The sequence below is a fragment of the Notolepis coatsorum genome (assembly GCF_963971535.1).
Source record: "Notolepis coatsorum genome assembly, chromosome: 8".
Classification (NCBI taxonomy): domain Eukaryota; kingdom Metazoa; phylum Chordata; class Actinopteri; order Aulopiformes; family Paralepididae; genus Notolepis; species Notolepis coatsorum.
Window position 1 is genome coordinate 81,226,643 of NC_140172.1, and position 18,741 is coordinate 81,245,383.

The 18,741-nt window shown below is 45.1% G+C and overlaps 1 protein-coding gene across 5 annotated transcripts in view; it reads left to right on the forward strand.

Moving 5' to 3' along the window:
- klc1b (kinesin light chain 1b) overlaps positions 1–18,741 on the forward strand; it is an 84,024-nt gene that overhangs the window by 30,295 nt on the left and 34,988 nt on the right. For all 5 annotated transcript variants that reach the window (XM_084320885.1, XM_084320887.1, XM_084320886.1 and 2 more), the window contains exons 10-12: positions 1,566–1,618; positions 9,150–9,217; positions 9,768–9,876. In XM_084320885.1, the coding sequence (XP_084177011.1) occupies positions 1,566–1,618; positions 9,150–9,217; positions 9,768–9,876 (230 nt within the window). The remainder of the gene's footprint in view (positions 1–1,565; positions 1,619–9,149; positions 9,218–9,767; positions 9,877–18,741) is intronic.

An 18,741-nucleotide genomic window follows, 5' to 3' on the forward strand; every position in this document is an offset into this window, starting at 1 on the left:
ACACACACACACACACACACACACACACACACACACACACACACACACACACACACACACACACCTACACACACCTACACACACCTACACACACACACACACACACACAGGGAGAATGCCTGCCCCCCCCTTCCCCAGTCCCCTCTGCTGTTCTCTCTGTCTATCGCTCTGATCAGGATTAGCTTGTTAGCTTACACTAACGTAACGTTCATTTTGGTCTTTAACGTGACGTGAGCATAAAGGAAGCATGTTAGATGCATTTGACCCGTTGCGGAATAAAACAGCAGGGACTTGTTTTGGGTTGCAAAATAGGCACACTAGCCTTGCTCTGTTGCAATGTCCGCGTTCCAGACGCTACTGCTGTGCTGTGACTGTGAGCCGAGCGGATACGACTCTCCACGGGATTTTCAAAATAAGAGCATCGCAATATCGTCTCACCAGAACAATTATTTGCACTCTCACGAATGCTCCCAATTATAATTTGATGTCACACAGATACAATTTCGGTCACATATGCGACCAATTCGGTCGCAATTTTGAGCCCTGCTGCACATTATTAGCCTGTAGTTGTCCTTGTCCCCAGGCTAAGAGTTTGACCCCAGGCTAAGAGTTGACCCCAGGCTGAGAGTTGACCCTAGGCTGAGAGTTGACCCTAGGCTGAGAGTTGACCCCAGGCTGAGAGTTGACCCTAGGCTGAGAGTTGACCCCAGGCTGAGAGTTGACCCCAGGCTGAGAGTTGACCCCAGGCTAAGAGTTGACCCCAGGCTGAGAGTCGACCCCAGGCTGAGAGTCGGCCCCAGGCTGAGAGTCGACCCCTGGCTGAGAGTCGACCCCTGGCTGAGAGTCGACCCCAGGCTGAGAGTCGACCCCAGGCTGAGAGTCGACCCCTGGCTGAGAGTCGACCCCTGGCTGAGAGTTGACCACAGGCTGAGAGTTTAGCTTCTGGGCTCTGCTCTATTATTCTATTGTTAACCCATAATTAATTTATGCTTAAAATTATACTTTGTCGCTCAATGGAAATTACATATGTTTGATATGAAGAGGTGTTGTACACCTCCAGAACATTATCATGATGGACATACTGTCAGAGTTTATCACCTAGTGCGATTGAATAGATTATAGTAGTTAACTCGCGTCAGAATGTATGAGCCCAGTTAGCCCTGGTTTAACCCACTTCACAATGTATGAGCCCAGTTAGCCCTGGTTTAACCCACTTCAGAATGTATGAGCTCAGTTAGCCCTGGGTTAACCCACTTCAGAATGTACGAGCTCAGTTAGCCCTGGGTTAACCCGCTTCAGAATGTACAAGCTCAGAGCTCAGTTAGCCCTGGGTTAACCCACTTCAGAATGTACAAACTCAGTTAGCCCTGGGTTAACTCACTTCAGAATGTACGAGCTCAGAGCTCAGTTAGCCCTGGGTTAACCCACTTCAGAATGTACGAGCTCAGAGCTCAGTTAGCCCTGGGTTAACCCACTTCAAAATGTATGAGCCCAGTTAGCCCTGGGTCAGTAAATACTGTGACTGCTTTATAAGGAACAACTGTATCCTGTGTCTCTGTCTGCAGCTGAGAACAAGCCTATCTGGATGCACGCAGAGGAGAGAGAGGAGATGAGTAAGGTCAGGAACACTTCACTTTTAAATCTTATTTTGGGAGTGCTGGATACAACTTATTAAATAGTGTCCGGATCTCCTCTCTGGTAAACAAGAATACCCTGAAGACTCTGGCAGGAGCACTCATTCAAGGGTACTACGACTATGCTTGCACCTCATGGTACCAAAGCACCTCAAAGGCGCTAAAAACAAAATTACAAACATCTCAAAACAAACTGGTCAGACTACTGCTTGACCTTACTCCTAGAACCCACCTCACCCCTGCCCACTTTGACAACCTAGGATGGCTTAGAGTAGACGACAGAGTACAGCAACTTGAAATGGGCCTGGTCTACAAGATACACTACACGACCAAGGTACCCATGTACATGTCAAAATACTTCCCAAAGGTCAGTGAATACCACGATCGCAACACCAGAGGGAGCTCCACAAATCATGTTAAACCCAGATTCGGCTCAAACAAGGGACTAAACACGTTTCGCAATTATGCCACATCAATGTGGAACGCCCTACCCAAAGCTGTAAAGGAATGAATCACTACCCACTTTCAAAAACACTCAAAAAACACCTACGGGAGACTACAATTTGAAACTGGCCCCTGTAAATGTCCTAACGCAACCCCCTCCAATGTACAGCAAATTACCAAGTATGGTCTTGTCAATATTCCAATGTACAGTTTTGCTTGTACAGTTGTACAGTGTTCCCCCCCCCCCTCCTACCCAACCCCCCACCCAACCCCACCCAACCTCCTCCAATGTACAGTTTTTACGTCAAATGTATATACTCTTTTCTGGACTCTTTTTGTATCGCAAACAGTACTGTATTTGCAAATCTGGTATGTCATAAATGTATAGATGTAGCAGTACTGTCTATCTGTATGTCATATATGTCCTGATGAATTGAAAATGGGGGACCCTGATGTAAACAAGACGAAAGTCTTTCTCTGGTCTGCATCACCTTAACAATTGTGTGTATTGAGCTGTACTGTATTGTACCCATTCTGCAATCTGTTAATAAAGTTTTCAATCAATCAATCAATCAATCAATCAATCCTCATGTTAGAATCCATAGAGGCTATTGTAGTATAGGAGGATAAATAGGCAGGCAGCACTTAATGCCACAGTAAAATTATAATGTTATGATAGAAACCCTAGCCCTTAACTACAAGATAAGGCTGATAGAAACCCTAGCCCTTAACTACAAGATACGGCTGATAGAAACCCTAGCCCTTAACTACAAGATACGGCTGATAGAAGGGTGTTCCTTAACTACAAGATAAGGCTGATAGAAACCCTCACCCTAACGTCCCCTGTTTTGCTATTCCTTTCACTATTTGGGCAATTTTACACAATTCCTGTGAGTCTATTGTTAGATTCTGATGGTTCAGCCAGTATCACGTCTTCGTCTGTTTGGCTTGTGTTATCATCTCTCCATCCACTGACCCTGCGTTGTGTTTATTCCTCTGACGTCTCCTCATACTGGCTGTATAATCTTTGTCATCCCCCTTTAATGCAATCCGCAACCATAATAATTTGACCACCTCCATAACAGCGTAATACCTTTCTTGAAAGAGCGTTGTTTATTACATAAACGGGAGCCTCAGCTCAGATGTTATCAGATTGTATTGTCCTTGTTATCGTCTCTTCTGTTGTTCAGTCCAATAGTGGCTCAGGCCTTGTCGTTAGCCAGAACCCTTCTCCCGTTAGCCGAAGCTAATGATGATGTGTCATTCCCCCCCCCCCCCCCCCCCCCACTGGCGAGGGTGAGAGGGATGAGAGTCTCTGATGGTTTCTTCTCTCCTGGGATTCGTTCTTAGTCTGCCCTTACCCGGAACCACTGTTAGATTTATATGATCTTCGTCATAGCAACGACGGGCCCACCCCTCTTCTGGTTGCCATGTGATACGGCCATCTTTGACCACAGCTATTTGACCCAGATCACTATAGCAACAGCAAAGTTGATATTATTCCACCTCTGTGGTTACACTGCGCTGCTGTAGACACTGACCTTGTGATGATGTGGCTATCAGCTGTTGTTGTTAAACAGCACAGCCTCCTCTGCAACACACTCTCTGACTGCCAGCGCTATTAAGATCTATAGATCTGTCTCAGTAGACGCTCTTAAAGCTCATCTCTATATATCAGTTATAAACCAAATGTACATTGAAAAACACAGATTTCTTTCACTATGGAACACATCTGTACCTTTCTTTTCAAAAAAATGCATTGTTTTGTATTTCTAATCAAGTACTCTAAGGCCATGTCCAGACGAAACCGATTTCGGTCGTATCAGTCAAAGTATTTTATCGTATGCACCTTTCATCCACACGGAACTGTGTTCTGGGAGCCTGAATTCGCTATTTTCTGAAACCGGCTCCCAGAGTGGGCAAATTTGAGGACGCAGGCCTGTACGCTGCGACGAGATCGTCGCAAATTGCCCCCTAATTTGGCCGGTGCGAATGAAAAATTATATCTACTCGCAAGCTTGCGAATAGTGATTTCACCCCTTCATTCGCATTTCACTACACTAACATTAGCCTACAACCAGGGCTGTACAGGCGACATAATGTTGCGGTTGTAATTTCATTAGACAGACCAGCGCGGACATTTAATAACATGCAATTTAATTGACACGAGCAATGGGCTAACGTTAGCTGGTGGTCCCGAGTGAAGCAGGGACGGTGGAAAAGTGAGGAAAGGGGGTGGGTTATATTGACAAGTGACAACGCTTGACAACAGAAGTTTAAACATAACTTCATATTTATTAGTTATTCGTTTCTGTATATCATCGACCACTGTGACTTTCCATCTCCGTGTTAGACTCTTCCTGTTTACATTCGAGTGTGACGTCATCACCTACGGCAGCTTAGACGATCAAAACGCGAACCTAGAACAAAACCCGGGGGGGGGGGCTGGCTCTCTTGTGCGTTCTCGCCCCCTCTCTCTCTCTCGCTCTCTCTCTACATTCAATGATTTAAAGTAGCCAAACGTTACAGACAGTATAAATACTAACTGGATAGTTGATGATAAACATTTAATTTCATTATCTGAAATATTCTAAAATCATTAAGTCTGCTATAAGCCATTATCCCTTTGTGTGTAATTATTATTTTCTCACAGTAGTATATATATATATATATATATATATATATGTGTGTGTTTGGCTAAAGTGGATAGAAAACACAGTACTGTGCAAAAAAAGGGCACCCAAGAGTTTTTATATAAATAGTCTTAGATGTAAATAATTTTTTTTATTAGTGTGTCAGTAGACTACTCTTAGTACATTTTCATTAAATTATTTTTTAAAGCATCTTCATGGTTTAATAATGCAAACATATGTTGCAGGGACTTATTATAATCATCATATTGGCGTGACTGTATGCATCAAAGGGTTAAATCAAGCATTTTTAAGTGCTTTAGGAAATGTCAAAATATTGCGATATATATTGTGTATCGTGATATGGCCAAAAAATATCGCAATATCATTTAGAGGCCATATCGCCCAGCCCTACTATAATGGTAAAATAGTTATTTAAAAATTTGCCCCTAAAAAATATTATTTGCCCCTAAATTTCTCATTTAGGGGCAAGTGTGCCCCTAGTGAAAAAGCTTAGCGTACAGCCCTGCGCCCCCCTTGCGTCGCCATCTTTACAAGCCTATACGCGTCTTTTCCTGAACCGATGACGCGATAGCCCACCTCTCCCTTAACCCGCATGTGCAAACTCAGCCAACATCACAACAACAATGGCATCGTACAGAGTAGTTGCGTTCGTGTTACAGAAGCTATTGAGCTTGATCTGGCTTTTACAGCTAAATGTACTGCCCCTGTACTACCACCGTCGACAACAGATTGACATCTCCCTTAATCCGCATGCAAACCCAGCCAACAAAAAATAAACATGATACATGTCTTATATGTCCTGGGTAGACGTTTTTATTAAACACCAGGAGGCTACTGTGATTAATAAATACACAATGATACTAGCTAGAGATTAGCGTCACATAGCAGGCCTTTTTCTGAAAACCCAAATAAGCTAGCCAAAAAAATTTTTTTTATCAAGAATCAAGAGGTTAGGCGGCCGGGTAGCGCAGCGGACTAAGTCTGTCTACCACCGCAGAGACACTGGTATCGAATCCGGCTGTCAGCGGTCCCTCCGGCTTGGGCGGTCGTCATACTGACACAATTGGCAGTGTCAGCGGGTGGGAAGCCGGTGGGTGGCATTCTGGTCATTGTAAACAGCGACTCCTACAGGTCGGTCAGGGCGCCTGCACAGCGAGGGAAGGAACTGGGTAAGGTAGTGTGATCCACCCACGCGTTACACTTCCCCGGTGAGAGTCCTCGCTGTCAGGTGAAAAGAGGCTGCTGGCTGTCTCCTATGTATCGGAGGAAGCATCTCATAGAGCTCCCTAGACCGACCAGTGGGGGGCACATGCGCGCAACGACCAGGAAGGGGAGGGGGGAATTGGCATAACGACTAAATTGGGATGGGAGGAAAATACAGAAAAATAGGAGAAAAAGTGGATCAAGTACTTCTGCTAGTTTCTTTTCTATCTTTTGGCGCTCAAAATCTCTCTCTCTCTCTCTCCCTCGCAGAGTCGCAGTCGAGCACTTTCTCGTTTGAGGAAGTGTCTGGTTACACTATCTGCCTCGCTCTGTTTGAGGAAGTGAAGATTTTCCACTCGCTCTGCTGTCGCTGTCAACCATAGAGGGGGCGTTAGTTATGCAAATCAGTACTATATTAACGTCAGCAAAACTGTCAAATCAGAACAGCTTAGTTGAGTGAGGGAGGATCTCGTGAACTCGAGACTAGACTGATGGGTCAATATGGTAATTAGAGACACAGACCCATTGATACTAACCCCTATTACTATAAAACCATGCTAAACACAGAAAAAAGTGTCCCCTTTAATACAACAGGTACTTCGAGCTGCCTCCGACCGCACCACGAGGCTATTATATTATATACGGCTTTGACGCGCTCTCTCTCTTCTGCCGATTAAAATCAGCAGCTCTTCCTCCTCCTCGTCATCAAATTCCTTGTGCCGCAGTATGTCTCTCCTATCCTTTGGAAACTAGCGTCAGCTCAGAACCGGACGACACAAGTTATTCTGCTAACGAAAACAACGATAACACTTCCGGTTGGGGGGTTTCAAAATAAAAGAGCGATGTCTAAAACAGGAAAGACATTTATTTTGTACATTTGTGGCACGCACTTAGGCAGCATTTTTCCACTTCAAGATTTCAAGCGTGTGCGAGCGGCTCGACTTGCGATTGTGTGTAAAATACAGGTTGGAGAGAGAGACAGATAAAGAGAGGGAGAGTCAGGGACGTGTGCGTGGCTCGACTCGTGATTGTGTGTAAAATGCAGGTTGGAGAGATAGAGACAGATAGAGCGAGGGAGAGTCAGGGACAGGGAAACCGCTTCCGCATTATTCCCACTGCTCCGTTGTTGAGCAAATTGTTGATTGTGGGCGGTGACTACAACCAGGGGCTGAGATATGCAGATCACCTCCTTGCTACGTAGGATAGCGAGTCAAATCAGAATGGCTTAGTTCATTGGGGGAGGATCTTGTCTCATCTGAATTGGAGCAATCCGCCAAAATGAGAATCTGAGACACAGACATTGTTGATACAACCCCACATTGCTAGAAAACAATGCTAAACACTGGAAAAGGCCTTTTATAAGACAGGGGACCTTTAACTACAAGATAAGGCTGATAGAAACCATAACCCTTAACTACAAGATAAGGCTGATAGAAACCCTAACCCTCACCCTTAACCTTAACACTTTGAATGCCCAGCAGGGGGCGCACATTTAGTGCTTGAATGCCCACATCCACTCCAATGTTAACGTTAATATCGCCTAATCTATGTTTTAAATTATGGCTATGTGTCTAATCTGCCCGTCGCATTATCAATGATCCATTTCCAGTCAACATTGTCGAAGCAGATTGTTTTTTATCGGTTCATTTCCGTTTGATAGCATTTTGAAAAGCACTCGTTTTCACGGAAAAAATAAGACATTCTATGATAATCGCCCTTTACTGTAATATTCTAGAACGTTGTCATTTTGCTGCCTATTTATGAATCGTTTTCAAATAAATGCTAGATTATCGATAGTATGTCTACACGCTAGTGCCGCGCGCTGAAAATCGATTCTCTCAGTTCCTGGTCACTCTTAGAGTCAAACAGCCATATCACATAATCACATAAAAGCTTATATCTCCGTGAAAACGGGTCTGATTATCCTAAGACTGGTAACATAGATTCCTTACCTGAGATCAGATGGTATCCAAATGGATTATTCCAATTCCTGATCGCCATTCGAAAAAATCAATCCTTTTATTGATCCCACGAGTATACTCTTAAAAACACATAATCCCCGCTGCTCTGAGGGTCCAGAGTGAAGCTGATCGACCCCGGCTGCGTGAGTGAGAAGTAAAATGTGGAGTCCGGGTTTTTTTTTCTCATTCATTTTCATTGAGTCCAATCCAAAAGGGTGAATTACCATCTGGGAGACGATAGGGGGCGCTTTTTTCACATCTGAGCGCCTGGAGTGGCTGATTTTCCAACGGTAGACTTGGTTGATGAAATATGAATTTGGATCGCTAATAAAAAAGAGAAAATACGAGAATTCTCGTGATGGGGCATTCAACCCGCGGGGGGTAAACCCGAGAAAACTCGGGTTGGGCAATCAAAGTGTTAACTACAAGATAAGGCTGATAGAAACTCTAACCCTTAACTACAAGATACGGCTGATAGAAACCCTAACCCTTAACCACAGGATCAGGCTGTCGGAAGAGGAATTTAAATGTATCTCTTTATTTTAAGTGACAGTCATACAGTCCAGTATTTTTAAATATAAAGAATGCAATTAGAAAATCAAACATATTTTCCTAATACATTAAATGATTATGGTTTTGGCAAGGAATGTGACATGATATTTAAGTACCTTGTAGAGACATCCTAGTTCTATGCAACATGTGATACATTACATATGTATCGCTCCACAATGGTGGAACGAACTTCCCACCACAGTCAGGACAGCTAAAACCCGCCCAGTTTTCCGCCGTCGACTAAAAACACATCTTCAATCAATATCTGAAATTAAAAAAAAAAAAAGTAAAGAAAAAAAGAACTACCGGTACTAACCTCCGTATTGTCTTTTACTATTGTGCACTTTGCTACTAAGGAATCAACCTTGCCTATATTACTACCTACTATGCTAATATGTCTATGCACTCAAGAGTGTAGCACTCGGTTTGACACTGTTTGACAAACAATGTTACTGACCCTTAGCTGCCAGAGTTCTACCCTTCCTGCTGACTTGTTGTACAGAATTTGTAAGGCTCTTCGGGGTAAAAGTGTCAGCTAAATGACTAAATGTAAGGGCCTTTTAGACAGTAGTTCTATGTAACATATCATATGTAAGGGCCTTCTAGACGGTCTAGCGCTCTATGAAGGCAGTAGTTCTACTCTGGTGTAATTTCCACTCCTCCCCGTCACACGTCTCTTCCTGTCCCTTATTTACCTCCAGGGCAAACAGCGGGACAACACCCCGTATGGAGAGTATGGAGGCTGGTACAAGGCCTGCAAAGTCAACAGGTGAGAAAGAACCTGGAAGTGTTTTACAGTCTTTATTTGACTAAACAAAATGGGTTTAGTCTGTATTGTCGCAGTGAAGGGTTTAACCATTTGGTAGTGAAGGGGTTAAAAGGTTGACTAAGCACAGTGTAAATCCTGCTACACACCCTCAGTTACAGTAAACGGACTCACCGGAGCAACACAGTCTCTGTCTTTTACTGTTAGGGTTAGTTACAGTAAACATACTCACTGGAGCGACACAGTCTGTCTTTTACAGCCACTGAGCCGTTCAATTGAAGCAGTGCTAGGGAGTGAAAGTGCCTTGCTCAAGGGCATCTCAAGGCTAGTTGGTGATGGACCTATAACTATTTACTTTTCTCACCCAGATTTTCAGTCGATGCATTTGTATTATGTAGACTGCAGACTCACCTTGATTTTCAAAATGATGATGCAGATGACTTCTAGCCACGATCCAGACCCAGTGATCTAGAGATTTGAACGAGTCCTCTAACCTTTGAACCACCTAATTTACTTTGATGCTTTCATTCTGCGTCTGTTTGTGTGTCTTCAGTCCCACAGTAAACACGACCCTGAGGAACCTGGGGGCTCTGTACCGTCGCCAGGGGAAGCTGGAGGCGGCTGAGACCCTGGAGGAATGTGCCATGAGGTCCCGCAAGCAGGTAAGCAACATGGATACACTCACCTAGACTTTATCATGGATACACTCACCTAGACTTTATCATGGATACACTCACCTAGACTTTATCATGGCTACACTCACCTAGACATTATCATGGATACACTCACTTAGACTTTATCATGGATACACTCACCTAGACTTTATCATGGATACACTCACCTAGACTTTATCATGGATACACTCACCTAGACTTTATCAGCAGGTCAGCAACATCTATAGACTCACCTAGACTTTATCATGGATACACTCACCTAGACTTTATCAGCAGGTCAGCACCATGGATACACTCACCTAGACTTTATCAGCAGGTCAGCAACATGGATACACTCATCTAGACTTTATCAGCAGGTCAGCAACATGGATACACTCATCTAGACTTTATCAGCAGGTCAGCAACATGGATACACTCACCTAGACTTTATCAGCAGGTCAGCAACATGGATACACTCATCTAGACTTTATCAGTAGGTCAGCAACATGTATAGACTCACTTAGACTTTATCAGTATGTGAGAAACATGTATAGACTTACTTGAGGTCAGCAACATGTATAGACTCACTTAGACTTTATCAGCAGGTGAGCAACATGTATAGACTCACTTAGACTTTATCAGCAGGTGAGCAACATGTATAGACTCACTTAGACTTTATCAGTAGGTCAGCAACATGTATAGACTCACTTAGACTTTATCAGTATGTGAGCAACATGTATAGACTCACTTAGACTTTATCAGTAGGTAGCAACATGTATAGACTCAGTGTCTACATCACCTTGTGCATAGCAGTGCTGTCAGAAACACTATCTCCCTGGGGATCTTATTCACATACTATTTTAATATTGCTGTGTGAATTATGGAATATGTTACCCATGTTAGCTAAGTGATTCTGATATAATCTTTTCCTCTTTCTGCATTTCTTTGGATCCAGAGCAATTCAGTAAGTGGTTTACTTCTAATGGAGTCATCAGTCCCATTTAAACCATTAAGTCTTTCTAATGGAGTCATTAGTCCCATTTAAACCATTCAATCATTCTAATGGAGTCATCAGTCTCATTTAAACCATTCAATCATTCTAATGGAGTCATTAGTCTCATTTAAACCATTCAATCATTCTAATGGAATCTCACTAGAGCCTCTAGTTCTCATGTCTTTAATACGTCTGGTAACTCCATCAGAAGAGGACAGACATGTCTTTAATACGTCTCATAACTCCATCAGAAGAGGACAGACATGTCTTTAATACGTCTAATAACTCCATCAGAAGAGGACAGACATGTCTTTAATACGTCTCATCACTCCATCAGAAGAGGACAGACATGTCTGTAATTCATCTCATAACTATCAGAAGAGGACAAACGAAGTCTTTCACCGCCGAAACGGAAGACACATGGGGTCCTCACTGGAGTCGGAGGACAGCTCGCTATACTCGTATAACTAGGGTTATAGGATAACCTTCGTTATATTTCGTATAGCTTTGCGCTCTGCTCTATTGGAACACAAGAGCGGAGCAGAGCGGAAAGCCCGACAGATGTACCCGCTGAGGTCAACCATCAGAATACCGGGGAGGATCCGGTCCCCCCCTAGTGAGGGACGGGAGGGAGACCGGACCCGACTGTGCGAAGAGGGAACAGTACCTCAAACGCACAGGGACTTACCTTTGTATAGAAGGGCCCGCGACTACTCGGTCGCGCATCCCGCACGCCACCAGGGAACAGACATGAAGCAAAAAACCCACGTCACAGCCCCCAACAACGCGGGGTCGGGGTAAAAAAGCCCAGACCCCGTGGCAAGGCCGTAGCAGCGGGGCGCAGAGGAGGCCCCAGCCCCAGGCCACATCCCGGGGGCCAGGACCTCCCGAAAAAGGGGCCTGGCGAGGTCAAAGAGGCTGCGGCATCGAGACCCCACCAGGCGGTCACTGGTGACACCACCCCCCACATCGCCAGCGTATCGGACAGGGCCTACAATAGGTGAAGGCCCTTCTCCACCTGGCACGCCGCTCCAAGGAGGCTTCCCCCCCACAATGTCGTGGGGCCAGCTGGCGCACCGGGGAGACAACCCTCCAAGGAGGTTGATCCCTCAATCCAGGCCGACAGGTCTTAACAAGAGCAGAACTCGACCTGCACCCGGAGCACTGCGGACTAGACAAGCGCCTAAGGGGCTAACTGTAAGAACAGTATCCCGGCGGAAAGGGTGTTCGGTATGCCGTGCACCATGTCATAATCTCATGGGGTCACGAACCTCGCGGAGTCAGAGTTGGCCAACTCCGCCAGCGAACAGATTCCACCACGAACCCTGACCCCGCCAATTTATTAATCCCACGGGTCGAGGTTCAGAGAGAGTTTGACACAATTGGCAGACGTCATGAAACATGCGGGGGCATACACTCGGGCAGCCGGGGTCAGACCCGGGCTCAACCGGAGGGTCGACTCTGCTACCAACACACCGGGGAGACAACCACCCCCCTATGTTTATTAACAGAAAATGGTTGCTCCCTTAACCCATTAAGAAACCCCGGAAACATAACTGCGCGTATACACAGGCTATACAATGCAGTTCAAGGCGTTTCAGGTTTAAAAAGGGTTAACCCAGGCCAACAGGTCAACAAGGGCAAGGCCCGACCTGGGCCTGGAGGACCGGGACCTACACGGGGATGCATAGAGGAGTTGACAGAAGCAGCCTCCCCGACAGCCCCCTCCCATCCCCGGTTTAGCAGGGAGGGAGGGGTGAAAACGAATGGAGAAGGACCAACCCACCTAACATTGTGCAAAAACGTACAACATAGTATGGACCAATGCACACCACTGTTAACACTTTCCGTGCCAGCCATGCGGTGCCTAGGAACCCCGTTGCTTGCCACCACTAGATTCAATGACAGAGCTCTCATATTTGCGAACGCATAAACTATATCTTAAATTATGGCTATGTGTCTAATATGGCCGTCGCTTATCAATGACTTGTTTGCAGTCAACATTGTCGAAACGGATTGTTTTTTAATCGGTTCATTTCCGTTGTATACCATTTTGAAAAACGCTAGTTTTTTTTTATTTTCAGAAAATAATTAAGATTCTGTGATAAACGCCCTTTACTGGAATACACTGGAATACACAAAACACGTTGTAATTTTTCGGCCTATTTATGAATCGTTTTCAAATAAACGCTAGAAGGCGGTCAGGTGGTGTAGCGGAGATTGCGCTTGTCACCAATGCGCTATGGTCTCGACTCCCGGAGTCAGCATTGCTTGGGCTGATCGCTATACTAACCCGTTTGGCTGGGTTAGGGGGAGGGCAAGTCATGGGTGGGAATCTGGCGTTGTGGACAGCGACGCCTACAGGTCAGGTCTGGGCGCTTGCTCAGCGGAGGCAGGACTTGATGAAGGCAGCGTGACCTCCCACGCGTTACACTTCACCAATGAGAGTCCTCACTGCCAGGTGAAAAAAGAGTCACTGGCTGTCGCTGCACGTGTCGGAGGAAGCGTGCGGATGACTTCAGGATTCCCTTGTACCGACCAGTAGGAGAACATGCGCACAACAACCAGGTAGGGGAGGGGGGGAATTAGCACAACGACAAAAAATTGGGACGGGGAGAAAACAGAGAAAAAATCGGAAAGAGTATTAAAAAATAATAATAATAAAAAAAGAAACGCTAGATTGCGTTTATTGATCCAACGCTGGGTACTGGAAACACATATTCTCTGCTGTTCTGATGGTGGGCGATGACTCCAGTAGGCTCGGATTACATGCCTGACAAGTAAAATGTGGAAGCGGGACTTTTTTTCGCCATGAGTTTCATTCAATCCAATCCAATGGGGTGCAGTACCATCTGGAGAGACGATAGGGGGCGGTATTTTCCCTGTTCGAGCTCAGACAGATTCCCACTGGTAACGTGAGGCTAGATTGATGAAAAATGAATGGAAATCGATAATAAAAAAAATAACGATTAAAAACAAGATCTCTCGTCGGCTGGCACTCAGCGGTTGGCATGAACTAACGAGAAATCTCGTCGTTGGCACTGAAAGTGTTATGGGCAACTCGTAGTGGCATCTATATGACACACACATTCACGACATCAACCCCTGTGACGTCCGGCCCGCCCTGGCATTTCCCCCACCGGAAAAGCCCAGGGTCCTTCGGGGTACCAGAACTTGTCTGTTCCCCGGCGGACAACGGGTTAAACTGTTCCGGTCCGGCATGACCAGGATAAGTCCCGTGCCGTCGATCCAAAATATCACAGAGGGCGCCACCAAGACGGTCAGTACGCGAACGCACCGCTCCCGGTGGCCCACCTAACGGGCGTGAAACCCCCCTACCAATGTTTCATCTACTCCGTCATCGCCCCCCGGAGAAGTACGTGAGTCCTCGAGTCTAAACTAGTGCACTGGCGCTTGGTAGAGATAAAAATCTCCTTCCCAGCCGACCGCATTAAAAATGCCGTTTTTATGATGTTGGGCAACCAAGGCGCGCCGGTCCCAAAAAGCGGATTCAAGCATTGAAAAACACCCTGGGCCAGTGCTGATCGGTCTCGTAAGACCAAACGCTGATTTATGAAACAGCGTGTATGCTTGTAAAGAACCAGAGAACAGTGATGGCGAATTTCTAACAAGAAAGAGCCCCACAATGTTTCCCCTCGCTGTCTGGGACGAGCAGCAAGAAGCCGGTACTAGAGACACAGACACGGGCTCTTATACGACGAGCCTGGGAATAACAACCGCGTCAATTCTGCTCTTTATGTAAGAGGGGAAGACAGCGGTTTTCCCAGAGAGACCTCAACGCGAGTAAAACAATTGAAAAAGGTTCATGTAACAATTTGGACTAAGTAGACAAAACGGCCCAATATACACTACTGTTTAGAGCAGAGCAGAAGGACCAATAGTCTCGACTGCGACGCATCATCTATCCTTTACAATGACAGCGGCCTGTAGCACAGGCCCTGTAACTCACGGACATGTCTCTTGGCCAATAAGAAAACGCGCTTGTGACGTCTTCAATGGCCGGGGAAATCCCGTGTCCCACTATCCTAATTTGGCGTGGGAGACAGGGAAATCACCCCCCCCCCCCCCCCCCGGTTTATTTGTCCACCCCCCTCAACCACCTCACCCCTGATACGACGCAATAAAAAAGCAGAGTCGTGACACCAGTTGCATAGCGCGCTACATGAAAGCACATACACCCTGTAGAGTAATAGCTTTACATCCTGCACGGCAACCACAGCCGATAACCTCGTTTGTGTAAAAAACGGGTTTAATCCACGGCTCTGGCTTATGTGCGGAAAAACTTGCCACCCGCTATTTTTTTTAACCTTTACCCTTAACACATTGAGTGCCAACGACGAGAAATCTCGATATTTAATCGTTATTTCTTTTATTAGCGATGTCCATTCATTTTTCATCAAACCAGCCTCACGTTATCATTGGGACTGTCTATGAGCTTGTCTCCCGGATGGTATTGCACCCATTGGAATGGACTCAATGAAAATGCATGTGAAAAGAAAACTCCGGATTCCACATTTGACTTCTCAGGCATGTAACCGGAGACTATTGCATTCATTGGGGCAACCGAAAGCAGCGTGGATTATCTGTTTCGAGGTCTAATGTTGGATCAATAAACGCGGAATTGGAATAATCTTTTTGCAGAACATCTGATCTGAGGTAAGGAATCTATTTTACCAGTTTTGGGGTAATCAGAGGTTTGTTTCACATATTTCACAACGTGTCTGTGTGTGTGTGTGTGTATGACGTTAGCGCTGACCAGGTCATAGATAAGCGATTTTTCAGCCCGCTTCTCTAGCGTGCATAAGTACACACATACTATCGATAATCTAGCGTTTATTTGAAAACGATTTATAAATCAGCCGGAAAATGACAACGTGTTGTGTGTATTCCAGTAAAGGGCGATTCCTGCGGAATAATTTTTTTTTCTAGAAATTTCCAAAACTATACTCTTATTTAAAACGGAAATGTACAGATGAAAAAACTATCCGTTTCGTACATGTTGACTGCAAGCAAGTCATTGCTAAGCGACGGCCGTATTAGACACATAATTTAAGATATAGTTTATGCATTCACAAATGTGCTCGCCCTCTCATTGACTAAAGCGCTAGCACTCAAGCGATAAATAGCCCACCCCATGCTGGCAATCAAAGTGTTAAGCAAAGAAAAAATATCAGACTGAAGAGAGGGACTCAAAAAGTCCTTGGTTTAAATGCTACATATGTACAACTCTGTAAGCTAACAATAGCACACCTGTTGCGGACTCAAATCCTACGTTTGACCTAAAACGTATTTACATAAAACACGCATAACTCTCATCATACAATGAAGCCGTCAAGTTCACTTTTACCATGTAAGAAAGAACACTGGCTTAGGTAGAGAGAAATGACATATGGCTAAGTGCTAGAACACAGGCCTTGCAAGTTATACAAAACGGCAAACAAAGCAAATTTTCAGAGAAAATTGCACAAACTCCCAAGCAAGAACGCAACCCTATACCATTTTTAGCTGCAGGTTTTTTAGCTGCAGGTTTATATTGCACATGTCGTATCCCCCAAAATACAGTGAAGTAAACACATGTTTTGTTAAACAAAAAACAGTCCCCCTTCTTAGGAGGGAGGGACCCTTCATGGTATTAACCAAAATCATTATGGGGGGGGGGGGGGCAGAAGGGGTAATGTGTCCTACTTTCTCGGAGCTCATTACCTGTACCCCCGGGCGCAGGACGACTGGCCGCAACAATGGTGGTCCCCCCGTTGACGAGGCCTCTTGCTGGCGGGGCCAGTAGTGGCGACGGCTGGAGTCCTGCTCCGGCGTTTCGCCCATATCCTGCGGCCGGCCGTCATCTCTTCTGCCAGAGAGACGCCGAATCAGAGTGTCCAGGGCCCGCTATCTCCCCGAGGCTATCGCTAACGGTTAGCAACAAGCTAACGGCTAGCTCTTACAGGCAGTGTTAATTTTGTCAACGAATTTGATGACGAAAGATCTTCGTCAACGAAGCTTTTTCCCGCGACGACAACGAGACGTGACGTCACGTTATTGAACACCATGTGACGCCAACGTCACTAAATTATTAATTAAATATCGTTGACCACAACTGAGGACACAAAAATGTAGTTTACAAAAACCATGACGAATTCTCTCTTAATTTATGTTGACTAAAACAAGATGAGACAAAATAATTATAACTTTTAGAATAAGTCACGTTATTATTTCAGCATTTCCCATTTCCGTTTCCGGGTTAAACTCGGTAGCGTTTATGGCTAAAAGCCCAGCTACATAACATACGTGAGGCTAAAAACTGCGTCCCAGGTCTCTCGTGACTACAGCTTATACCAATAACCATGAACGGAATCTGCTACTCTCTTTTTTGTTTGATCCACTTTTTTCTCCCATTTTCTATTTTTCTCCCATCCAAATTTCGTATCATCCAATTCAACCCTCCCCTGTCTCGAACGCTGTTTCTTGCCTCCCACAAGCCGGCTGCAATGTGGGCTAAGTCATACATAGCGCGAGTCCCCTCCGATACTCGAGGTAACAGCAGTCGCATCTTTTCATCTGCGCAGCGCGATCTTTCAGCGTCAGGGGTCTGCGCTTTGGAGGGGCGCCGCCCCCATCGCTTCCTGATTCTACTGCGCAGGCGCACCAACCGACCTGTAGGAGTCGCTGTCCACAACGCCCGATCCCCACCCATCAGTTTCCCAACCCCTAATACTGCCAATGTGTATTAGTACGGACAACCAGCTAAACTCAAAGCAATGTGGAGCGCTGGGCTCGAACAGGCGAACCCAGCGTCTCCAGTATTCGTGGTGAGCGCCTTGCCCACTGCACCACGTAGCCACCCTAGAATCTGCTACTCTCTCAACACTCCTGTGGCAGCCGAACAGTTCTACCAAAAGAACATAGCATTTAAGACAACAGAGGCTGAGAGGATGGCTAGGCTAATAGCCTGGGAGTCGGGACCTATATCCCAGACACAGACTTGCTCTCTTTCATCTGTGTACACCAACTACTATCAACATTACACATGGATAGAACAAGGACAAGACCACGTTCACTTAAAAAGGTATGAAAAGAAAAGAAACAGACGAGTACTAACACTGAGATTGACCCTTCTATAAGTTATGAATCCCTTTAGCGCTTGAAGTGCACTAAAACGTCGTAATGACTTTATTTTTCATATAATGTTGGGTACATGCTCAGTAGAGTTAGAACGCTCCCAGTCTTAGGGGCTGTGATATTTTGTTACCACACTTTATGCACATAGAAGTGCGGTGGCAGGTTCGCTAACCTAATGTTGTTAGCCGAATGCTCTGATGGGGGCCGCCATTTTAAGTTTAAAGTGACGTCAGCGATCTACGGTACGACTCGAGGGACAAAAGGGAATGTGTGTGACGTGTGTGAAATGTGTACAGTAGGTCCCAGTGAGAATTGCAATCAGTGTGTACTGTGTATTTACACTATCCTAATGTTCCTTTGTTGGTTAAAAAAAAATAAGCAATTTAAATCGGGATATGTTCCATTCCATGTCTGAGTATTTCTGAATCTATTGACCATTTCAAGGAATGTTTGGTTACTATTGGGCTTCTAGCCTTCTACTGAACTTATTGTGAATCAGCTGATAGGGTTTTGGCTAGACTATACTTAATAAATAGAATTGCATTATTTACAATATAAAATGCCTTTTTTTCATTAGCGAAAACTAGACAAATCATCAGTTTTCTGCGACTAAATCTAGACAAAAACAAAAAAGACAAAATCGAGACTAACACTGACTAAGACTAAAATGCTCAGACATTTAGTTGACTAAAACTGACTAAACGAAAAATAAATGCAGATGACTAAATATGATAAACGAAAAA